This window comes from Xyrauchen texanus, chromosome 23, assembly GCF_025860055.1.
Source record: "Xyrauchen texanus isolate HMW12.3.18 chromosome 23, RBS_HiC_50CHRs, whole genome shotgun sequence".
Lineage (NCBI taxonomy): Eukaryota > Metazoa > Chordata > Actinopteri > Cypriniformes > Catostomidae > Xyrauchen > Xyrauchen texanus.
This window is the reverse complement of record NC_068298.1, coordinates 7,138,796-7,165,830: the sequence shown is the minus strand read 5'-3', so window position 1 is coordinate 7,165,830 and position 27,035 is coordinate 7,138,796. Positions and strand designations below refer to the sequence as shown.

The window sequence follows — 27,035 nt, the reverse complement described above, 5'->3', positions numbered from 1 at the left end:
CAAAATTGGAAGCTCTTGCTGTTAACCCTAGTCTAATCTTCACCTTCTACATCCTCTTTCATGTTGACTAAGAGTGTCTGCTTTCTATGCCAGTTCTCTTGGATCTCATGTTGCCGACTCTGTTTGGCCTCTTACAAAGATCTGTCTCTGTGCCATTTTCCCAAGGTTTGCTCCAGAGCTCCATTCCAACGGGTGGGTTATTAGCTCCCTTTCCCTCTGCTAAAGCCTCCAGTTTAGGGCTGTCAATTGGGCAGAGAAACTAAATTTGAATTTTTACCATAAAAGATTTCTACATTGAATTTTAAAGTCAGACGATTTTTGAAATTGACGTTATTTCCTTAGTCCACAAGAGGGCGCATTGAATACATATAACCATAGAGCACTGTGTAATATTATTGCAAAGAACATTCCAGGCTGGACATTCCACATATTTTAAACACATTTTAAAGTGCATAAATAAAAAATAAAAGTTTTAGTCTGTTCATATTCTCACATTTTAAGTCAAAAGTAAAATGAGGGGGGAAACGCTTCAATAGACAGTTCCGTGTTAACATGGTGTTACACTTGGTGCCACATCATATACAACCACAGACACAAACTTCATAATAACAGCGGTACACCACAGTGTTTTTCATTTATTACAGCTGTATGTAGGGTAGAATCATTCCCAGCTAGCAGTGGTATTCGGCTAAACTCAGTGGTAAAGCGGATCATGCACCCTGATCAGAACAGAACATGAGGATCTCCGGACACACGTTTCAGACTTACAGACAGACCCATTAAATAATCTGAGAAATCCTGATAAGAGAGCAAGATGCAACGGCCAAAGACCTCCACCTACTGTAAGGGGCTGTTCACACCAAACGCTTTTGCAACCATCCAGTTTACCATTTGTTTTTCTATGTAAATGCGCTAGGTGCACATCTTTGTTTTGCTTCAGCGTCTCATGCAGGAGCACTGTTTTTTAGATGCTGTGTCAAGATAAAAAGTACTTTAAAACGCGAGACACCTGGTTTCTGTTAAACTATATTTTGTTGTGCTTCACCTAGCCTTTTTTAGCGCAAGAATGCGATTGGTCTGAAGTCATCGTCCAGTGCTTGGCACACATCCAAAATTCGATTGCACAGTTTTAGCATTCGAATGTGCATATTTTTCTCAAATTAGAGGAATATTAGAATTTTTATTTGACAGCCCTCCTCCAGTCTCCATACTGCTGGAGAGAACCTGGAAATGCAGAGATCCTGCCATTGTGAAACTTCATAGGGGCCTGTGACTGGGAAAACAAAGCCTTAATTAAATCCAACATGCCACATATCAACTAAAGCCAAGTGCACTTAACAAGACTCATCCTGCACACACATAAAGCTAATGCCTGTGACTCTTTCAATGGCAAATACTTTCTCCTATTCCAGCTTAATATGTAGAGGCAAGTGTGACGCTCTTGTTCTACCCGCTCTGTACGGGACTCGTACCTAGGTCTCCGGCGTGGGAGGCGGGTGCTCTAACAAGGAGGCTAAAGGCGGTCACTAGTGCACCTCTTGAGGTGAGGAGAGTGAGGTTTACACACTGCACAGCTATCTATCAGCTGGCTCCCGTTACACTCACCCCCATAAACCTCACTCCCATCCGGGTCACGGCACCAATGTGACGCTCTTGTTCTACCCGCTCTGTACGGGACTCGAACCTAGGTCTCCAGCATGGGAGGTGGGTGCTCTAACAAGGAGGCTAAAGGCTACAGCCTCTAGCGTCAGTCGCTAGTGAACCTTTTGAGGCCAGGAGAGTGAGGTTTACACACTGCACAGCTATCTACCAGCTGGCTCCCGTTACACAAGCCATTCGCAGGGTGAAACAACATGAGGCTGAGTAAATAATGAAATCACGAAGTGACGTTCTTTGCTTCAAGGATTGGTACTATTGGAACAATATTTGCGATTATACAAACACAATGCAGAGTTGTGATGTAAAAGAGAATTTGATTGATTACTCTATAAGAGTACATTTAGTTTGGTAGTTTTTGTGGCCTGAACATAATCAGAATACCTAAACAAAAATCAAAAGGATTTGCAGCCCAAATAACCACAGAGAGGCATACAATCTTGATAAGAGCTTAACTGTGGGGAAAGCACCCTGGATATTTCCTAGTGATTACTTAAATCACTAAAAAAAAACCTCTACAAGTGGATTATTCGCCAACTCTAAAAATGCCAGTCATCTGATGAACAAGTTAACTTGCTGTTCAGAGACAAACACAATTCGCTTTGCAATGTCTTTGTGGTTTGTGCAAACACGTCTTACTGTATTTACAGACAATGAAGTGGTTTTCACTAATACTTCACTTTCAGGCTATTATGAGTCAAGTACAATGCACCAAACAAACGGTGATGATTTCAGTGGGGTGTTGAGATTCATTCAGAGGGAGAGATGCAGAGTAGAGAAAAGAACGAATTATAACTTTTAAATGGACAGAAAGAAATGAAAGAGAACAGAGTGGTAGAGCAAAACAAAGTGAATGAAAGAATTGGAAGACGATATTAAAGAACCTGAATCAACTTCCAGTTAAAGTAAATAGATGTGGCGGGTGCAAGCTGTTTTCCAAAGCCAAAAGGGGTGAAAAAACACAAACAACACACACACTAAAAGTGTACATCTGTGGCGGATAACATAAATTCACTTAAAATACATGACATGCACTATTTTCTTGACGTCACTCAGTCTTTTCCTCACTTAAAATACCAGTCCGATCTCATGAAAATTATGTGACTGGTGACCTTTTGCAAATTAATGTTACGTGGTACGGTCGAGGTGAAATATCCACTGTGTGGCACCAAAAGTGAGTTAAATTTAATCCCAAACAGACGAGCCTTTTTAAGGTTAGAACTCTATCTCATTTAAGATCAACAAAACCTACCTCTCTACACTAAACCCCAACCTTTTGTTTCATAAAAAGCAAAAGATCACAATTAGGAATTGCAATACACTAAGCATAAATATATATATATATATATTAGTTGTATTATAATGGTTGTATCGTTAAATATACACTTTATCTTATTGGTCATGATACGATAAAATTGCAATATTATTGTATCACAATATTAACCTTTAGCAACCCAAATAAAAATAAAATAGGGTATTACCAAGTATTCCCACCCCTAACACACACACACACACAAGAGCCCAGATGGCTTATTCTGAAAGACTTGCTGATTTAGCACGAGGTCATGAACCTTGGACTGTCGTCAAACCTGGTAAATGTGTGTGTGTGGGGGGGGGGGTGATTCAATTCTCTGATCCATAATCATATTTCATCCCTGAGGAATCCCCTCAGACAAAGTGCCCTCAATGAGATGCAGGGGCCAGCAGTGCACTGAGCAGCAAAAAACAGATTTCATCAGTCAATTACAAAACAAGAGATTAAATACAAATAAATGTATAAGGTTGGAGCTGTGGACTAGCAGTTAGTGCACAGGCTCGGACAGGTTGGAATGTCTTGCTGTCTTGTATTGCTCAGATTTTCCCAAAATTAAAAGCTAGCTGATTCTGGCTGGTCCTACAAATTGGAAATGTTGATAACTATGTTGTAGTCTCAATGGAATAGTTCACCCAAATATTTTAATTCTCTCATCCGTTACTGAACTCAAACGAATATTTTTAGAAGAATATCTCAGCTCTGTAGGTCAAATTTGAAGCTCCAAAATAAAAAATAAAAAGTATATATATATATATATATATATATATATATATATATATATATATATATACGTTGTAAGGGGGTTAAGATGGGCAAGGAGGAGGCAAGAACCGGCCTGTCAATATAAATAATAATTTAATTAAACTCAAAACAAAAGCACAAACATAAACACACACATGTCGGACATGCCCGTAATTCTCTCTCTATCTCGAACCGTCGTCACCGGCCGCATTTATCCCTCGCATGCCCCATCAGGCCGATTGGGGACCGGACATGATAAACCAAATAGTGATTGAGCAAATTACCGCAACAAGACCAAGTTCAAAAATAAAAGCTCCAAAAAAACAAACCAGAACAAATTTTGTTGCAAGCAGTGTGAAAAACTGAACAGTAGAACTCCTTCATTCATGACCCATTAACATGATGTACGCATATACAACCTTACCTAATATTTGCATAGTTGTAACAGATCTTATGCCGAGTTTACACTACACGATTTTACACGAGATCGCCGACAAAACCCTGAAATCGTAGGCAAATCGGAGCTTGCACCCGTGAGCGACGATCGCAGTGTATGAACTATCAAAGACACGTTTTGAGAGAACCGCCGACACGTCGCGAATGTCAGCGAGATATCTACAATGTTAAATATCTGGACCCGTCTGCGATTCCAAATCGTGCAATGTGAAATATGTTTTGACTGAATACAACTGCAGCGTTGACCTACAGCCAATGAGAGAGCAAGAAACAGAGAATGGGAAGTTTCAGTGGGACGAGTCCTGATGTACCTGCAACAGGCTGCGGTATCAAGAAAGTCTCATTGGACCGAAGAAATGGAGGAAAAATTAGTGGAACATTGGCAGGAGCTAAAGTGCCTATTTGATGTTTCATCTGAACTGTACCACAACCGGGTGGAGAAAGAGAAGAGTTGGAGAGAAATTGGCAATTATTTTGGACATTCAGGTAAGCAAATAGGTAGCTTTTTCAGTGGAAGGTACTTTTTCATATTGTAACCATTAAAATATATGATTAAAAACATACACATCATATTCTGAAATGCATAACATGTGATCATGCATTTGTTTTCGTATCTCGTATCACTTCTCGTGTGTACTCTGTTGGGAAACGTAATTTTGAGTCCAGGTAGAGCTGTCGTGGATTCGTCAATAGTGAAATGTCTTGTAATGTGTTCACACCTGTCGCCGATTCGTCATGTAATTTGAAAACGCTACGACTTATATGACAACACAGTTGTGTAATATGAACGGTACTACGATCCGACATCTTTGAAAGTCGTGTAGTGTGTAGGAGGCATTAGCCTCCATACAACCTGTATAATAGCATAACTTCACAGACATTGGCCATCCTTTAGCATGCCTGCTGTAATGAAAACTCACTCTGATCGTAGGGAATCAGAGGCTCTGGTAGAGGGCCCCTGAACATTTCCATGTTTACACCCTACCCAAATAATTTATACGGCAGGCTAGTTAAGACCAACAATGGAGAATGAGTAGCGTTTGAAACAGTAGCTGCCACCCTGGTGCCATTATGGCTTCTCGCCAAAATGGAAATCAGCTGCTGACTCTAACATAACAAGCACGCTGTGCTCAGAAATTACTGTGAACTTGTACACGAGAAAATTCCCACTGTCCCTCGCTAAATCAAGTACACAATTTAAGTACAGAAACAAACCGTGTACATATAACTATGAATGTGCAAATTTCTGCCAATATATTTTTTTTAAAAACCGACTAGTCGACTAATTGGTTTAAAGGCATAGTTCACTCAAAAATGAAAATTCTGTTATTATTTACTTACCCTCATGCTGTTTCAATCCCTTAATCATTTTCTTCTGCGGAACTCAATAATGTCAGGCAGAATGTTAGAGACGGAAAGTCTCAGTCACCATTCACCTTCATTGCAGTTTTCAATCATACAATGAAAGTGAATGGTGACTGATACTATCATTTCACCTAACATCTTCTTTGGTGCTCTACAGAAGAGAGCCGCATGGAATGCAGAACTCACATTTCGTCTTAAAGGAATAGTTCACACAAAAATGTAAATCTTCTCATAATTTACTCACACTCAGGACATCCCATATGTGTATGACTTTTTCTTCTGCAGAAAGCAAATTAAGATTTTTTGAAGAATATCTCAGCTCTGTAGGTCCTTATAATGCAAGTGAAAGGTGATCAAAACTTCAATGCTCCAAAAAGCACATTAAGGAAGTGTGGCAGGGTGGAGGGCTGGGCCGGGTCGTGATCATACACACCCGGTCCCTTATCAGGCTAATTAAGCCTCCGAGAGGGATAAAGGCCGATGACAGACGGTGGTGCGACGAGAGAGAGATAGTTTACGGACATGTCCGACACGTGTGTGTTTGTGTCCTTGTTTTACGTTTACCAATTAAACTATTATTTACATTGCCAAGCCGGTTCTCGCCTCCTCCTTTCCATTGAATACATTACAGGAAGCATAAAAGTAATCCACAAGATTCCAGTTGTTTAATCCATGTCTTCTGAAGCGATCCAATCGGTTGAAAATGGACCAAAATATAACTCCTTTTTCACTATAATCTTTATCTTGACATCAGCAGTCTCCTTTGCAATCATGATTTTCAAGATTACACTTCCTAGCTCCATCTAGCATCAACTATACGTCAAGCACTTGGAGATGTAATCAAGCTTGAAATCATGATCGTGCCTATAGACTGCAATGGCAAGATGTATAGTGAAAAATTAGTTACATTTTGGTCTGTTCTCACCCAAAAGCAATTGGATCAGTTCAGCAGACGTGGTTTTTAGAGCTTCAAAGTTTTGATCACCATTCACTTGCAATGTAAGGACCTGCAGAGCTGAGATATTTTTCTAAAAATCGTTTGTGTTCTGAAGAAAAAAATCATGCACATCTTTGCAATGCTCATGAAGCCAAGGACAGCCAGCTGAATGTGTATGGCTGTAACGGCAGCGCTTTAAAGGGGATACATTTAAAGACAAAACTTTTCTAAGAGCATCTTTGCATCATTTTCATTGCATTTTTTTCTACATAAAGAAAGTGAATGGTGACTGAGGCTAACATTCTGCCTAACATTTCCTTTTATGTTCCATGGCAGAAAGAAAGTCATATGGTTTTAGAACAACATGAGGGATGACACATTTTTTAACAATCTATCCCTTTAAAATACCACTGCTAAAATATTACAACTAAAACAAAAGTTGAAAAAGCAAACTAGTTGACCTCACTAGAAGATTAGTCCATTGTTGGACAACTAGTTGACTATCGTGACCAATCCTTACTTATAACGTGTTCCTGCTCTACAAGAACATCCCATAAATGACATCACACTTATAATAAAGGGTTGAGGTTCAGAGCAAAACATCTGCAAAGTGGCAGAGTAAACCACATACCTGTCAATCATTGAAATAATTAATCTATCTGCTGCATACAGTAGCTGAAGAAACTGAGTGCCGCTAAGCTAACTGAGAGGTGAATATTATGGGATTGCACTACTGGATAGAGGTAGGCCTGTGGTGTTTTATTTAATCTAACCGTGTTTATCTTAGATGACCGTAATTATAGGGCACTTCAAATTCCAATACTTAACTGACCAAATAAGGGACATTTAAGGAAGGAGACATTTTAAAAATTTCTGTTGTTTTAATGCATCTACTGTGTGTACAATGATGACTGCACTGTCTGTCTATCTCAACAAAACACATCTGTCTGATAATACGCTTATTTGTAAAAGTGTGTGCGTGTATATCTGTGTGTGTGCATGTGATACTCTCTGAAAGACCTTATTCATAGGAGCAGTCTCCATTGTTCCACATGAGGGCTTACCATAGGGCAGCTGTCTGTGTGTGTGTGTGTGTGTGTGTGTGTGTGTGTGTGTGTGTGTGTGTGTGTGTGTGTGTGTGTGAGCGTGTATTTATCACTTTGGATAGTAAAACCCGAAATGTTTGACCTTGTGGGGACATTTTGTCGGTCCCCATGAGGAAAACAGCTTATAAATCATACTAAATTATGTTTTTTGAAAATGTAAAAATGCAGAAAGTTTTCTGTGAGGGTTAGGTTTAGCGGTAGGGTTAGGTTTAGGGGATAGAATATAAAGTTTATACAGTATAAAAACCATTATGTCTATGGAAAGTCCCCATAAAACATGGAAACACAACACGTGTGTGTGTGTGTGTGTGTGTGTGTGTGTGTGTGTGTGTGTGTGTGTGTGTGTGTGTGTGTGTGTGTGTGTGTGACATTGTCTGATTGCAAAGTCAGAATCAGTAATCAGATGACACAAAAGACCTCCATAGATTCAGATAAAAACAAAACCATGAGAACATTCGCAATCTTAGATTATCTGTCTCATACATAATGTGTAAGGTCAGAATATTCTCAAAATAAGTACAGGTATATTCACAAAATACAGTATAGTTCACAAATCTGACATACACATGAACAAGAATTGTACATCAAATTGAGTGACATATTTTAGGAGAGATGAACCATTACATTTCTAAGCAACTGGATTTTTGAATGATAAAACTGGCAAAAGTAATCCTGATACTCCTACTTGCATTAAAGAAGGGGCACCCAAGCCGTATTTAATGACCAGAATATCAAAGACACACTCAGGTGTGCATGCAACCACCATGAACACCCTAATAACCACACAGCAACATGCTAACAACTACTCAAAAAACTATAGCAGTGCCATAGCAACCACATGTAACACCTAGCATTTTCCACAGGCAAGCATCGCTGACTTTCTTAAAAAAAAAATAAAAGTTATTTTTGCAAGTCTGCTAATTGTGCGGAAATGACAAACTTTAGGGGAAATTCACTTAACAGTTGCACCACTTTTGCAAATTTTAGTGCAAAAACCTGCGTCTTATTCATTAACCACCTGCAATCTAGTTTAAGCAGGTGCAATCAGCGCTGAAATAGCACAGCATCTTTTGTATTTATTTATTCTTTAAATTATTGCATTTTTGGCCCGCAAGATCAGGAAGTGCGCCATGCAAATTGAGTGCAGCACAGATTCTGTGAATGTGTTTGAGCCATCGCCTGATCTGCATAATTCTTTTAGTGAATCATATGCTAAGCCAGCACAGACAGCAAGTATAAATAAATGGTAAATGGTCTACACTTATATAGCTCCTTTTTTAACCTTAGAGTTTATCAAAGGCTTTACACTGTGTCTCATTCACCCATTCGCACACACATTCACACTCACATTCACACACCAATGGCGGCAGAGCTGGCATGCAAGGTGCTAACCTACCATTGGGAGCAACTTGGGGTTCAGTGTCTTGCCCAACGACACTTCGGCATGTGGAGTCATGTGGGCCGGGAATCGAACTGCCAATCCTGCGATTAGTGGCTGACTCGCTCTACCAACTGAGCCACAGCCGCCCTCCTGTACCTTTAAAGTACATACTATGTATCCAATCAAATGTGACTTTTTTAATCTAGTCAATTATAGAGCGGCTTCAACTCTATGGCTTAAGGAGCATACAATGCATGATATATTTGATAAATTCTGACTATAACAGTTTGGCACTCACACAAATAAATTATCCTTTGTGTGGCAATTTTGAAAATATCTCATTGTAGAAAATTAATGTACAGTAGCTATCAGAAAGGTTTTATGAATTCTCAGTCACACAGGTATCCCAGCTATGCTTTTTAAAGTAATCCAACAGAGGTAATTTCACTGGCATAGGGCAGATGAAAACAATTTACTGAGCTATTCATTACAGCTTTCCATAAACATTCATTGTTAAGTGACAGAACTTAGAAGGGATATTTCCAGAGAACTATTAATGCATACAGCAAAAGAGATGAGTCCTGTTCAGTCACTCAGTTCATTTTACAGTCAAATTATGAACAAACCGAAAGCAGAAACTAGTGAGACGAGTGAGAGCATGACAGGAGGCCATGAGAACAAAAGAGAAGAATAAAAATAGATTTGTACATAAAGTTTTGTCACTTTAGTCGATATGTAAGTTAGCTTTAAAGCCATCAATATGCTAGTGTACTCCTAAATGTTGACAAAATTAACTTTTATCAGATGCTCTCTAGAATGAGAATGTCCCACCCCTAAACCCACCTGCAACGGACTAGCAAATTCCAACCCCTGGTTCATGTCTGTTATGTAAATAAAGCCTATTGGCTATTTAAAATAAATATAAAACATAAAATGGGTGAGCTCTTCAATATGTAAGCTACAGCCCAAAACATCTTGTTTAAATCAAAATAGGAAATATGCCAATACAGGAAAGAAAACTACTCTTGTCAAGCGAATTCACAGGGTCTTCAAAGTAAATGTAACAAGCTTGCCCGTGCAAAACTGCTTAGCATGTTTCTATGCGATTACTAGGGTGTTCTGGATTGTTGCTATGGCATGGCTAGAGATGGTTGCTGGCATGTTGAGGGCGGTTGCTAGGTGGTTACTTACTGGCAAAAGTCAAAAGATCCCTCCATCATAAATCTACAGGATTTACTCATGCTTGCCATAGCAAACTGTAGCATTTAAAAATGTGGACTATTGTGTATGCCAGTATGAGTGTGGATTCTAAGGATGTGTGTGTGTGTGTGTGTGTGTGTGTGTGTGTGTGTGTGTGTGTGTGTGTGTGTGTGTGTGTGTGTGTGTGTGTGTGTGTGTGTGTGTGTGTGTGTGTGTGTCTGTGTGTCTGTGTGTCTGTGTGTCTGTGTGTGTGTCTGTGTCTGTGTGTCTGTGTAAGGTACAGGCAGCAGTTTCCCCTGATAAGCAAAAAGAGCCCAACTCTCAAGAGTACATCACTTCTGTCCAACTTAAACATCCCCAAACACAAGCTGCACACATATACTGTATGTCTCTAAAGCTATGCCCCACTTACAGTACTTATTGAAGTAGCAGAGTACTGTATTTCAAGCATTTAAGTGTGTGTTTGTTTGTGGATGAGGGCATCTGACCGTGTAGACTAGAGAATCCACTTCAGCTTACATCTACTGACACGAGCCAAACAATCAGTCCATTAATAACTACTGGAAGCAAAGAAAACCACTCAAACAGACCAAACCTTGAAGATTTATGAAAGTGTAAGAAGTCCAATACAGAGTTTAAGCTCCAGTGAACGAGTAAAACCTCAAAGCCCCATTTTCTTTAACCCCCTTTCCTAATACGTTGAGATACTTTGGCCATCTGGACTCTAATTTGACAGAGCCCAACGTAATGGGTTGAATGGTCTTGTTGGAAAAGCAGATTTGGCTTAGTTGTAGCAGTTTTTCAGTGTTCAATGTTGGGAAACCAGCTATTTGGATAACCATATTGCAATAGCTGAACACTGTTTAAAGAAATCTTTTTAGTATTCCACTAAAAGTATTGTCAGATTTTGCATTTACAATAATCTCTACTCTCTGTAGTATCATCAGTCTAACCTAGTGACACAGTTACCTTAACTATAAATGTATATAAAGATTTATAGTTTTTTATAGATTTTTAGTGTACATATATGAACAGTGCAATGTAGTTCTCGGAGTAAACTCTTAAAATGTGTTAACGTTATGGGATATTATCCCAATCCAGGGATAAAAAAAAGTGAAGGAAACCATTATTCTTCAAATATGATCCACTGTGTAGGTCAGATCCCCAATCTCCTATCTAAATCTTCTTATCCCACTTAAGGACCTCTTTCTCAAGACCATCTTCTTCTGGTCTTAAGTCAAAATGAAATGGCATTCACAACCCCTTTTACTTCCAAGTGAAACAGGATACTCAATAAGAATAATCCATCAAGAATGGATTGGATCATGAAAACTGGGTGTTCCATACCAAGGCAATGCAAGGCTAATTATATACAGTAGCACAATGATTTTTAAATATATCACTCATTGTTATACAGCCATAACTTTCATTACATTAACGTCAACCGTCTTAAAATTACTACTATTGGCAAGATTAAAAAGGGTGCATTACATAACACTGTAGCCTAAAACATTAACCATTAGGTGATATCAAAGTTAGAGGCAGTAATTACATTTTTAAGTAAGATTAAGAAGTTTTTAAATAAATTCTTTTGGAATAACATGCACTCGTGAATCATGCAAAATTACACCAGGAAAATACTGTATATTAAGAAAGTACTGTAAATAGAATGCATTTTAGGAATGCCATAAAATATTGACACATGGATATTGATCAGCACATTATATTCTCAATGCGTTTTTGAGGCATCAAAACATTAGCATTAGCTGACATTCAGATTAGAAGCATGATTTGTGAGCTTTCCAATTCACTGTCAGTTTGTCTTCTGTTTAATGTAGGCTGGTGTAATGGATGGCAGACCACAATGGGGTGATGCCAGTCATGGATAGGACAAGGCACAGGTATGATACAGGACGCATCGATGTGGTGCATGTGGCAGTCAAATGTTGTGAATCTACTCACCATACACACAAAAGTTAAGTTGATGAGTTTGCAGGTTAGTGTATGAAGCTGTTATAACCGTGCAAACTAAACAATTAGAAATGGCGACACTTAATTAGCAATTTCTCTGTAGGTAGCCTTGAATACAGTAGGTTTCATTCAAGCTGTCAAACCACAAAGACATAATTGTAACTGAAAATACATTGTGCATCCCCCTATAAAATACCCTGCTGCTCACACTTTAAAAAAGTTGTTATAGTATGAAGAGACAAAAAAAACCTAATTATATAATTTATAAATTTACATTTGCTAGTGTGCAATATACCGGTACAAACCAAATTCAGCAGTACCAAAATTAAAAAAAATTGTACAATATCATCTTTTCACTAATTTTGGTACCTCACCATGGTGTGGTATGAAATCTGCCATCATTGGATGTGATTGTATTAAAAGATAGCAGCTTATAGTAATATTATTGTATAGTCCACTTCTATAACTGCAAGGCTTTTATGCAGTTCTGTTAATAAAGACATTTTCTCTGTAATTTCATCGGTCATCTGAGGCGATTTATTTGTTGATAAGTGTGATTTAGTATCGATACTAAGAATCAGTGCTTGTACTGTACCGAAGCCAAAATTATGGTATCGAACCAACCCTTATGCTGACCAAATTGTAGTGTAATCTGAGACTAAGTTACAATATTTCACCCCTCTACATTATTGTAGGTACTTCCATTAAATTGCTTGATCAACTAACCAAATTGGTTTTGCAAAGGAGATATCTACTGGAAATGTTTTACTTTGCACACATGTATGAACAAAGACCTGCTCAAAAAGATGAGAGAGGATCGTGACAGACAGACAATGCAATAAATATTGAACAAACTTCCCTCATTTTCCAAAACAGCCCCGGGAAATGTCTTCCCACATTCCAAAAAAGGTCCAGCCCATTTTGAATGGCATCAACCAAATCAGTGAAGACACACACACACAGTGACCCCACGTGACACTCCCAACAGGCTCTTTAGGCCTGGCACGGGAATTGCACTTTTTGCACAACCAAGCACTCTTCTGTTTATAACGTTTGAAATCAACATATACAAAGAGGAAGATGGTTCTGAAAATTAGTTTTTATTGGCGAGTGTATTGCTTTGCTCTGTCAAGTTGTTGCATAAATTTAACACCAAATTTTCCTCACATTTCGTCCATATGCTCATTTACAAATAACACACTGGATTTAAGTCCACTAAACTTTGTTGCGTAACTTATCCCATACTGTCTGTGCTTTGAATATGAATGATACTTCAAAGATGCCTCAAATTGTGCAGCTTATTGAGGACTGCTATTACTTTTCTGACTGATTGAACTTGTGTTTTTTGCCTGGAGGATGATGAAATGTGTGGCAAATTGAACGAGGGACCCCAGCCATTTTAAAGGGATAGTTCAGCCAAAAATGTTAATTCTCTCATTACTTACTAACTTTCAAGTCATCCCAGATGTATCTGACTTACTGTACTTTCTTCTGCAGAACACAAATTAAGATTTTTGTCAGCTATCTCAGCTCTATAGGTCCATACAATACAAAAGAATGGTGAGCAGAAACTTTCAAGCTCCAAAAATCACATAAAGGCACCATAAACGAAATCCACCTGACTCCAGTGTTTTTTTACACAGTATGTCTTCTGAAGTGGTGCAATTGATTTGGGTGAGAAACAGATCAATATTTCAATCCTTCTTTACTATAAATCTACACTTTCACTAACAGAATGTGTTAACATATAATATATATAAAATCACTGGAGTCATATTTATTACTTTTATGCTGCCTTTGTGATTTTTGTAGCTTCAAAGGTCTGGTCACCATTCACTTTATCTTAATTGTTACATTCATTGTATGGACCTACAAAGCTGAGATATTCTTCTAAAAATCTTTGTTTTGTGTTCTGCAGAAGAAAGACAGTCATAAACTTCTGGGATGGCATAGGAGTGTGTAAATGATGAGATCATTTTCATTTTTGGGTGAACTATCCCTTTATCAGAAACCACATAGCAACCAATCAGAACACCCTTGCAACCTATGCACTGAAAAGCCCTCAGAACACCTTTGCAAAGCAAGCAAACCCATTGCAACACCTGAGCAATCACACATAATACTTGAGCATCATGGCAGTGAGTTTTGCACATTCAAGCAACGCTCACATTTTCAGAAATTTTAAAAATGGCATTTTTTTTTTTCATATCACATGTAATACATAATAGCCTACATAATATGCAATTAAGTGAACATGCAGCTGCAGAATGAATCACTGTTATTTTCCACATGCCTGCAAGCAGTATAAACAGATTACAATGCATTTAATGTGCTTCTCAGGCCAATTATAACAACCTCTAATGCTAAAACGATGACTCCCCAGGCACTGTGCAGTGAGCTGTGTCATATTGCTGGTGAGTTGACAAAGCACATCCTAAATTGAGACTAAGTTTGATTTAGCAACACCAGTGTTCCTAAGCTTACCAATGTGTCTAGCTTAGTCTAAGGCTCTCAGCTTAAAGTCAACATGAAACGTTGTTCGCAACCAATTTTACTTCCAATTTTGCCTCCGCGTCTGAGACCGTTAATCCATGCATCTTATCACGTGGTTTGTTGAGCGCATGTGGAGGCTTCATGCTATTCTCCGCGGCATCCACGCACCACACTGAGAGCAAGAACCACAATATAGGGACCACGAGGAGGTTACCCCATGTGACTCTACCCTCCCTAGCAACCGGGCCAATTTGGTTGCTTCGGAGACATGGCTGGACTCACTCAGCTCGCCCTGGATTCAAACTTGTGACTCCAGGGGTGGTAGTCAGCATCAATACTCGCTGAGCTACCCAGGCCCTGGAGAGCAGGTTTATTGACACTTTTGAATAAAATCTTAGATCCGAACAGCAAAGATAAAGATGGAGAAACGCATACACATAGCGCTCGTACTGTGTGGTGAGACAAAGTTCTTTAAATGTTTTGTCTGTGTGCTCCAATCCGTGAGTAATATAGAAATAAAAGAGTCACAGTGGATACAATTTCTCCAGAAGTGACCATTTTGTTCTTTTAAACACAAGGGATGGAAAAGAGGCTTTAGTCGCATGCATTTTTTTTGTGATACTATGGTTTTTCACATCATTCAAATACTCAACTTGGATGGAAAAATGTTTTATGTCAACATCACAAGGCACATGGCCCTTTGTTGAAATTAAAATCATTAAATGATCATCATAAATCAACTTCTACAGATCCATGTAACAACTCATGGCAAGGTGGATGGTCTGATTACATTTGCTTAAGTAAGCTGACATAGGTGCGAGATCATACATACACTAAATGAGACTTTGGAGAGGCACACCTTATCCCTGCGCTGTGAAAACACTCCCAGTTTCATACAAAGATCACTGTATCTGCACAATGGACAGAAAAGCTTTGAGCTTTGTTACATTGAACTCCACTTACAAAAGCCTATCTGAGGTGTGTGCTTTTCAATAAACAGTTATTTGGGGCATCTGGCACTGGTATGAGCACCACAAGTCAGCCTGAATGCAGCCAGCATTGTTGATGTTCAAAGACAGTTATTGGGTAAGCATCAGGCACATTTTTGTGACCACAAATGATTTCAGGTGCATGCTACTCTGCCTAAATGTGAATGCAAATCAGCAGATCAAATGTGTTATGTACCAATTTATCTATTCTGCCAGTAATAACAAATGTTACTTCAGTTGGGTAATAAAAGGTTGAATGGTATGGCTTCTCCCTGATGCAATATACAAGCATTATAAGATTGAAACATTATCCAGACTAAAATGAGTGTCTTAATATGTTGGCATCTTCCATTCATAAGTTAGAGTCATTATGAGCCATACATTAGTGTAAATGTATAGAAATGTATGCATAGACTGGGGACATGACACTCATTTTAGTGACTTATATATCATAAGTAATAATTATTATGTTGTTGTATTATTATATATATATATTTGCTTGAATGAAAACTTGATTTAAATACCATTAGGAATGATTATAAATTATGATAGTAATTCAATTCACATTCATTAAGGGAATGTTTTGACAAACTCCTAATTTGTCAACAAGTGTGGACAACAAAAACATTTAACATGCAATTGTATGCCAACATTTGTAGACACTAGATATACCTGCACATTTCCTATTATACTTAAAATATGTTGTCTTAGAACTAAATAAACTGAAAATCTGAAATAAATGAACAGAAAAAGGAACTTCAGCTAATGCAACAGGATCTTATTTGATTCTTAGAGGATTCTGGTTTGATCCCATTAGGATTGGTTCTAAATTATGGTACAAATTCCATTTAAATTCCTTTAGGAATTCTTTCAGATGAAAGCCCTCATTAATTTCAACAGGTGACCACACGTAGCCCCTCTAAGGTCCAAGAACATTTACATGATGCATTTCTAAGCGAACATCAAGCACCGTAGACACCGGAGGTACCTGCGCATTTACTGTTAAACCTGAAACAAACGTTGCAAAGCTTCAACAAGCGCTTGTATCAGAGAGATACATTGTATCAACAAATAACGCAGTGCCATGACGTCACGTACCTCTATCCATCTCTGCGCCTCGCGGACAGCAGGTTCGGGCGCCGGTTCGGTGTGATGATAATGATGATGAAGAGGCTGCAGAGAAAGATGCCGTCCTGCATCCGAACCTGGACTAGCCATTTAGATCTGGTGCTTTGATAAAACCCAACTTACGCCCGATGGGTGATGAAAAAAGTCACGCAACTCGGCAGGTAAAGTTATTTCAGCACTCTGTATGCGTGTCGTGACGCACAGCTGCGCTGCTGCCGCACTCGTAGATAAGATGAGGGACGCAGTGCGCCGTCGACTCGCGGAGCGGCTCAGACAGCCAATCAGAGCCGAGCTTTGCGTCCCACCTCCGCCCAGCGGATCAGAGAGCCAATCAGAGCGGAGCTTCACATCCCAACCGTCCAGCTCACGCCCACTTCTAATGCCTTGATCCAGTGGCATAATTTCATCATAAGAACTTTCATTAATAAGTCATTAACAAACATCATATAATGCAGAGCATTCCAGTAGTTCATTCAAATATGGATATACGTGGCCTCGAAAAGAATTTGGGCACTTAAGCCACAATTAAAAAGGTGTTAAATGTTATTGCATTTGATAACATACCAAATGGAGTTTGATTTAAAGAAAGAGGGCACAAACACTAAAAATCACCTTGAGACTCGTAGGTTAGGCAAAAATAGTCTTAGTACTAAGAAAAGCTAGCATCATTTATTTGTAGGTCCTATATTTGGCCTTGTTACTTCATAATAAAAATAAACAATTTACTCCAAAAATCTAAATACATTACTGTGCCCACAGACACCCATTAACAAATAAACATAAATGCTTTTAATATCCAACATAATAGAATGTCACAGATCACTATCTTCCAATGACAAAAAAAAAAATAGATCAGGATGGAATAAATCTCACAAATGTTGATATTCAGATGAAATGTCAAGATTAAGAGGAGCACAGACATTCAATAAAGTTATCGAGATGAGATTTAGTGCCATATATGGTCAAGAGAAAAAGTTAAGGTCCCCCTACTTTTGAAACAGTTTGTATTCTAACATTAAAAAATTGGCCCCCATTCACTTCCATAAGTGCAAGTGTAAGTGCCTTGCTGCAAATTTCTTTTCTTTTTTTAAGAAAAGGAGGTGCGAGTCAAAAGTTATTTTTGTGGTAATCATATTATCCCACAAATGCTGTCGATTGAACTTACTTTTTGGGACCACTGTATGAAAATACTGGTCTATCTATCAAAGTTTCAAGACATTTCTAACTATTTGAGTTTGTATTATGATCTGCATGATATAATGCAACGTTTTGACTTCTGCTCATGATGTTATGAAAGTTATCTTTTGGTTATTTTTTTTATATCAAATGACGAGATGAGGTACTGCCATCTAGTGTTTAACAAGAGCTACTGTCGCTAAATGGGATTACTTTAACAGGTATTCCACCTGTGTACATGTAAAACACACACACACACACACAAACCATTTCTTTGTTTGGGAAGAGTGGAAAACATAAGTGATGAGATTAGATAATGGTAATCAGAGTATATTAACTATTCCTGTTGTTTTTCATCTTTGGAGATCTAAGACTCTCATTTTACCATTCACCACTTTGCAAGTTATAAATGTGCAAAGTGTTGATTTAAAAGAGAAACTTCCTAGGGAAGAAGATAAAGTCAAATAAAGCACTTGTTAATGTACTCATCCTTTATCAAGCTGCTTTAATGTCTTCAGAAAATTGGAGCTGAATGACCCTATCAGTCACACACTTCCGTATGATGCCCAGAAAGGGACGGATTCGGTAAATTTAATTTTGTGTTGGTCTATTGAAACTTGTGTGAACATCTTAGTGTGTTAAGGCAATGACATATTAACTCATGGGAACGTGGCAATATATGTTCTGGCTCCGAGATATTATTTCAATGAGATAACAACTTCAGTAAGGACAACAGCAAACAAATTCCTCTCCATTATTATTATTTATAGATCTGCAACTTTTTCATTAAACTGCTTACAGTCCCACATTTGCACAGGACCTGTAACAAATATATGACTTAAGGTATTGTTATTATTTTAAATATTCATAAAAATCTTAAGTTACATGTTGGTATCTCCATATCTTAACTCTTCTGTTTTCTGAGAAAACAAACACACACACACAATACAAACTTCTCATTTAGTAGGAAATAAGGAGTGGCATGATTAACATGCTTTAACATTTAAGTAAATATTTAACAGACAAAAATATTTTAATTTCTGCAGATAGCATCAGTCAATACCTCTGACTAAATGTTTACCCTTAAGCCAACTATATCAACTAAGACAAATTTGTGATTCAGAAGAGGAATTTGGTTTCAATCTTCATTTGATAAAGTAAAAATAATGCACATGGGAAACAAATAAAGAACTATGTCCTTACCTATACTGATAAATGTTATAGCATCAAATTCATTGTCCAGGGCCATTTCTATCTATAAGCGGTATAAGCGGATGCTTAGGGTAATTCCTATGTTCCAACTTAAATTTAATACATTCAAATTTTTTAAAGACTGTATTGTGGTGTTATTCTCTAAGGGGTGTGTGTGGTCTCCAAGATTTCACTTAGGACCACCATATGCTCAGAAATGGCCCTGCCAATTATATATATATATATATAAAATTATTATTTTATTTTTAGCCTCTGATCCCCTCTTGAAGGACACTTTTAAACATCCTTCTTCGTTCACTTACAAGAAATCTCAATGTATTGGTGAAAATCAGATGTGATGTGTGACAAAAAAAAAAAAAAAAAAGAAAGAAAAAGGTTATAAAAGGTTAGAGACATTTTCAGAGTGCTGGGAGAGCACTTGTGACTATGTTTGTTTAACAGCCTGGTTACTGTGACACCTGAGATTATTGGGGACAAAATAAAAAGCATGATCAATTTCTCTTTGTCATAACTTATATAATCCTATTATTACTCTATTAGGTTTTAGGTTAAGAGTTTATTTTAATGAATTGATTAAATGTAAGTATTATGCATAAACAATGGAAGATATGTTACTGTATACTAAATATACTGTGTATTTTTATGGTCAGAAATATTATGCCCTCATAAAGGATAAAAAGCTATAAAATCCTGTAGGCAAATATTGACTCTGAATGGACAAGTTAAAATTTTACATGAATGCTGCCAGACAAAGATCTAGTATAAGATTTTATATAACAGTTTAACAAAATATCACATACACAAACATAAAGCTGTCAAAGCAAACAATACAAAGAAGTAACTGATTGTTTTCACCACAGGGCATCTTAGAAACTTGTTAGCATATGATAAAATCTTTATATTTGAGTATTTGAAAATACAAATGCTGGTAATAAACACTTACATTTTCAACTTCTTCCACTGTGATATAAATCAAAATTTTTCCACTGTGGTCTTTGGTATTTATTTGGGTGACTTCTAGATAATAGATTCTAGATTATAAGTTGCACTGCAGTTTCATTACTTACATTGTGTCTGTTAGAAAGTGGTTTTTTGGAAGTGATGACCTCAGCATAAGCCACATCATCTGTCTTCTTCTAAACATCAATGGAAATATGGTTATGATATTTGTGTAGAATGACAATAAGTATTCTTAATTAATAATCAGAACTATATGACTATAATCAGTAATATAATTATTTTACATAGATGCCGCAGTGTATGGGTAAATGAATTTCTTGTACCACTGAACTGCTGTGTGTTAACAGACCTGGTGTATAGTATATTATAAAGTATACTGGCAGCCAAAAGTTTGAAATAATGTACAGATTATGCTGTTTCGGAAAGAAATTGGTACTTTAATTTACCAAAAATTCATGTTAACATGCATATTGTTTACATCTTGTGGCTATACTTTTGAAGCTTTTTAAATATTTTAATATTTACAGATTGGCCCTATTCACTTCCATTGTAAGTCCCTAACTGTAACCCAGATTTTTGTTTCTTTTTTTTTAAGAAAAGGAGGGGCAAGTCCAAATATATTTTTGTGATAATAAATATTATGCCACAAATGCTGTCGATTAAGTTTAACTTGTATTGAACCCTGAATATTCCTTTAAATGTGTAAGTTCCTGTAAAGTGAAGACGTCGCTCTGTCTGGGTTGGCTACATCGGTTACTCTCTCCTGTTTTCAATTCTTAAATTAACAGAATTGTTTTTTCATAATCCATGTAAATCTGAGATAAAAATCTATAGCTTTTGCCACATCTTAACACTCAATTAACTTTACACTTATAGTAAAAATAAAGTATGAACTTAACATCATAAGTGTCATGTTATTCAATTTATGTGCATTTGGGACACATTAATTCAACAAAACACCTGTGTCTATTTACAAATATTTAATAGAGATATTTACCTGTGTGAAGTGGGCAGAGAATTATCCGTCCATGCAGATAGATATGACACTTCATTTTCTGTATCTGTCGTTCAACATAATCAACCCTTCTTATGTATTTCATACTGTAACTTCCAGTGATCATATTGACTGCCCATAACATGATGGTGAACTATAATGTAGCACATTTTGATAATAAACACTGCAAATATATAAAGTGTTAAATTCAATATTTGCACTTACCCACATACAGAAAGAGAAAATCGGTTCACGTATTTACCTTATTGATGTTTCTGATTTTATAGCTTTGGTCTGGCAAAATGTTCTAGTCTGTACATACACACAAACAAACACAGAATGTGAAAGAAAAACAACTATTTTAACATTCATTCTTTACTAGGCACTGCTGAATATATGTGTCTCTTTAGAAAAATGTAGGGGAATTATGTGCTTTGCCTGTCCAATGTAATTTACAGGAAATTATGCTGCAAATATTTACTTTCAACACTAGCATGAGTAAATAACGACAGAATATTTGACTCGTGTATTGTGTGGTTCACGAAGTATAAAAATGTCCATGTCCACTAGATGGAGACACATAATTAGAATTGGATTAGCAAGCGAATACGTGGAGAAAATCTGTATTAATGTACCTTTCATGTAAATATTGGATGGGAATTAACCAATTCACGATTGCCCAACTTCCATGTAAAATAAGTTATTTGTGGAAGTTATTGTCAAGTGTGTTTTACAGTATAGTGGTCTCGTGCACTTTGCTTGTCTGATGTTCGATTTCTGTCGAAGCGCGAGAACTAAACAACCCCGTAGTTCGCTCGCGCCAAAATTACATTCAAAATTCCATGACCGTTACATTTGCTGCAGTAGAATTACGACAGGCTGGCCAAAGAAATGGAAAGACACCCCAAAAAAAGAGCTCAGGCGAAATTATTACAAGTTGAAATGGGTACAACTTCTGAGGAACCAGTATCCAGACTGGTCAAGAAAGAAAAAAAATATGTTTTGAAGAAATCTGATCGTCCTGTGAAGGTCTGCGCCGTCCAAGCTCGACCACTTAATACTCAGACGATGTACGGACAAGATCAACATTTCCACTCATTGAATGAGATAAAACAGGAAAACGCTAGCAGTATTATATTTCCACCTGCTCTTTCAGTTCAGCCTTCTCTAGACAGGGGAGATAACGCACACGTTTCCTCGTTAAAGATTTCTCAGGTTTTCTCACTTAAAGACTCACACAAACCAATCTACAGTCCACCTGATGACAAGAGTTCATTTAACCGCAATATGTTCAGGGACGAGACTGTCAAAGTCAACACTGAAGCACTGAACCAGTCTCCATCAGTTCCAGGTAGGTTAGATAGTCATTGTGTAACCAGTCCTACTCCAAACAGGCTTCGAACCGGCGTTTCCGGCATGGGAGGCAGGCATGCTAACAAGGATGCTAAAGGCTAAAGTCACTAGTGCGCCTCTTGAGGGCAGTAGAGTTTACACACTGCACAGCTACCTACCAGCTGTATGGAGAGTCTGAACTGCACTGTTCTTTACAATTAATATTATTATTAACATATTAGGATCTCCTGAGCTTTACCATCTTATCTCGTATTGCTGTCATGCCCGAAAGTTGCTCTTCATTTGCATAAAGTTAAACATTTCTCAACTTTGTCGGGTCGCTGGACATGCCCACATCCGGTCGCCAAAGGTCGCCGTCGCTCCTGTTGCCGGAAGTCGCCAGCTCTCATTGAAAATTAAAGAGATGGGGTCGTTTTGTCGCTGTGTGTCTCTGGCAGTGTGAATGCAGCTTTACCCCCTAACCATCACACCCATCTGGGTCACGGCACCACTGTAACCAGTCCTACTAGACCCACTCAGAGCGGAATTTGAACCGGCATTTCCAGCATGGGAAGCAGGTGCACTAACAAAGAGGCTAAAGGCCACCACCTCTAACATCAGTCGCTAGTGCGCCTCTTGAGGGCAGTAGAGTGAGGTTCACACACTGCACAGCTACCTACCAGCTGGCTACCGTTACAATTGCATCCCAATTTGCATATTTTCCTACTAAAAAGTATGCCAGATTAAAACTATATTATGAGAAAACTATTTATAATTGCATTATAATTAAATAAAAATTATAAAGTCAGTCCACGTTGTCAAAGGGATCTTAAATAAGGATACATGGAGTCAGATGAAAAGACCACATCATGTAAAAAGTTATTTTTCAGCATATTGGACCCATATATGTATTTTAGGGAGTAATATTTTAGCCCAAAAAATAATTATTTTATCATTTTCTGACCCTCAAGTTGTTCCAAACCCAAATTACTTTCTTCCTTGGAACACAAAAGGAAATTTTGGCAGTTTAATAGTCTCAAACATTACGTTTTTTTAAATAATACTTCAGCTCTGTAGGTCCATACAATGCAAGTGAATGGTGGTCAGAAGTTTGAAGCTACAAAGGCAGCACAAAAGTAATCCATATGAATTCAGTGGTTTAATCAATGACTTCTGAAGTGATCCAATCAGTTTTGGGTGAGCACAGACCAAAATTGAACTCCCATTTCACTATAAATGTTTACATCGTCAGTCTTTTTGGCGAACATAATTTCAAGCTCGATTACACTTCGTAGTGCCATCTTGCACTCTGCTTATGCGTCAAGCACTAGGAAGTGTAATCGAGCTTGAAATATGATAGTGCCTAGAGACTGCAATGGCAAGGTGTACAGTGAAAAAGGAGCTACATTTTGTCTCATCCGAAATTGATTAGATCACTTCAGAAAACATAGATTAAACCTCTGGAGCTATATGGGCCACGTTCACACAGCAGCAGAATAGGGTTGTCATATCTGCTTTGAGTGCTTAAAACAGTTACGTTCACACACAAGATGGTTATTTAAAGGTGTGACAACCTCATTCTATAACCAAACTGACACCAGCACATCCGCATTCTCAGCAAACCTGTGCTGTGTGAACAGAACCATACTGGACAACTAGTTAGTTACGTCATGTATAGTGAGAGACACGCTGCACTGCACACGCGTGTGTCTCGTGCGTTTCACGTGTTGTTCGTTCATACAGACAGCATTCGAACTCCTACTGTATGGGACAGTTCAAGACTCACCTGAAAGTAAATATGGTTGGTAAGCCCAAACACTGATTGTGTGAACATAGCCATGGATTACTTACAAAGTTATTCATAGCTGAGATATTCTTCTAAAAATCTTTATGTGTGTTCTTCAGAAGAAAGAAAGTCATACACATCAGGGATGACATTTTTGGGTGAACTATTACTTAAGTCTTGTTACAATAAAGAAAAAAAGAAAGGAAAATGGTTGATTTAGTGAAGTAAAAATGTTTCTGCCCTAAGAACACTGAAGTAATAAAACCCTTATTTGTATTACGATTCAAGATTTCATTTGAATTCTTTTTGTGAGCAGATGGTGTCTCAGAAATATCTCTGAACAAGCGTAAGAAAGACACTGTCAAAAGGCCCATGAATGCCTTCATGGTGTGGTCAAAAAGCTACAGACCCATCTTTTCTAAGGCCAATCCTGATGCTAACAACACCAACATCAGTGTCCTGCTGGGGTTAGAATGGAGCAAGCTGTCTGAAGAACAGAAGAAGCCTTATTATGAGGAAGCCCAGAGAATCAAGGAACTACACATACAGAAGTATCCGGGTAAGCTACAGAAGCCAAGTCAAGGATATTAAAGGTGCTATAAGCAATTTTCTGACAGATATTACTGAATTAGGTGTCCTTGTCTAAGACTTGCGGAAGTTCAAAAATTGCTCTTGATTTTTTCATTTTTCAATATTCTTTTTTTTTTTTCAAATCAAACATAGATTGGGTCTTTCAGCCACGTGTGATGAAAAAGAAGAATTACACTTCCAGAGGGCCACCTGCCACACCTCCTGCCCAAACCTCCTTACCCTCCACTCTGACATGGGCACAAAGATCTGTCCCTCAACCAGTGCCCCTATCATCTATCAGACAAAACAGTTATCTAGGGCAGAGCACATTAAATTATTCAGGTTTTGCTGCTTATCTAATTCTTTTTTTCCTTGCCCTATTAAAGAATGAGTGTTCATTCTAGGTTGTGATAGAAAAACCTATATATTTTAATATTGACAAATTATTGTCAATATTAAGTTAATTGTGTTTTGCACAATTAACTGAATTACGAATATACAGGGCTCAACAATAAGAATGGCCTAATGACCTGGCGCCAGTGTGAGAGAGTTTCAAGCCAGTTCTGCTTTTCAATGCATCTTACATTCGTTAATTGTATTTATGTCTTGCAAACCTAAAAATATGTGTGATGTATTGAATATTGTTGTTGCTAATTATGCTGATTTAATCTTGTCACCATGTTATACTGTATACCTTGCTAACGTAGATGAGCGTTTGCCGAAATTGTGATAGTTGCTAATTAAAAATAAATTAGGGGTGGGGGGTTGTAACAAAAACATTTTTATAAATATTTATATTTTTTTTAAATAAAAGGCACTTATCAAATATATTCCACATTTTTTTTTATTTATTTATTTGTGGTGGGGCCAGTGAAAATGTTGACAAGGCAAGTAAAAGTCTGAACTATTTGCCCAACCGGGCCAGCAGAAAAAAAAAAATCCTTATTGTTGAACCCTGAAACATGTAAGTCTGCTTAAGACTGCATTTTCATATCTGTTTAAAAAGCCCATGCAATACAGTAACATAATTCAGTACTTCTATACTTTGTACCAACCCATTGTTAAAGCATTGGTGTTTGTTACACTGAATTAATTTTAAAGCAATTTATTTAGTTCATACCCTTGATTGGATGGTGGTTCTATATTTTATTTACACTCATATAACGAATATCTCCTCCAATCCTAAAATATTATTTGATCCTTTATCAGCCTACAACAACCACGCCATGGAGGCGCAACAAGGTGTTCCATTATATAGCCTAACAAGCAGCACCACAAGTCATCAGATGCCTGGCCTTGCCTACTTCTACCCACCAGAATCTCTGAATCCTTCCAGCAGTCTTCTTGCTGTTCATCACTTTACTTTCTCTCCTCACATGACTGGACCCCAGTTCTACCCAACAGTGTGAGCTATGAAAACATCTTTCTAGTGGTATTGTTTGTAAATGTATAAAACAAATGAGAATGTTCAATGAGAAAACAATTGTATTGCTGCACTTTTCATATATTTAAACCAAAAAAAATTGACCATTTTCAATTTTGCTTCCTTCACAGAGGCATCCCATTTTCAGGCTATTCTAGCCATGTTCCTGACTTCATGAGCCTCTATGAACACCAGAGGCGTGAAGCGCTTTCAGTTCTGAATCGGGAATATACCATCAATATCCATAGTGGGAATCAAAGCCACGATCAGGGTCCCCCCACTACCTCTGGGCTCCTGGGTCCTGTTCCTTCCCATGACAGGAGCGCACTTAAGTAGTCCATGACAGTGACAATGTATCTACTGTTTCTTTTAGTAACTGAATGGTTTCTTTCTACAATATGAGCAGTTTAAAAGTTTATAATCAACTAATTGTATTACTTGTATATTAGTTATAAAACGATTGCTATATAGATAATAATTGTAAATGTTCTAAAATAAAGATGTTTGAATTTCCTTCCTTCAGCAGTGCCTGACTAAACAATAGGGGGCATACATTTGCTCAAATCGGCATTTGAGTCAATCTTGTTTACAACAGGGAAAGAAAGGGACTGGATAAAATCCTCTTAAGAGTTTTTGACACACAGTAAAGAATAAACCTGTTTCGGTAATGAACGACTCAGTGGTTTTATCAATGATTCAATAACTCACTAATGGAATATTAAATATGCTTCTTTGTCCAACCTACTGGTGTAAAGTTGTGCAGAAATGGCCAATAAACATTTTATTTGTTTTATTTTTTTGGTGAACGGATTCAAGACTCGAGTCATTGGGAAGAAACTAGGTC

The 27,035-nt window shown here is 37.6% G+C and overlaps 1 protein-coding gene across 5 annotated transcripts in view; it reads right to left on the bottom strand.

Moving 5' to 3' along the window:
• The window catches only part of LOC127663168 (LIM and calponin homology domains-containing protein 1-like), a 109,472-nt gene extending 92,522 nt beyond the window's left edge, over positions 1-16,950 (bottom strand). For all 5 annotated transcript variants that reach the window (XM_052154652.1, XM_052154653.1, XM_052154655.1 and 2 more), the window contains exon 1: positions 16,709-16,950. In XM_052154652.1, the coding sequence (XP_052010612.1) occupies positions 16,709-16,828 (120 nt within the window). In that variant the 5' untranslated portion in view covers positions 16,829-16,950. The remainder of the gene's footprint in view (positions 1-16,708) is intronic.
• Between the last annotated feature and the right edge of the window lie 10,085 nt (positions 16,951-27,035).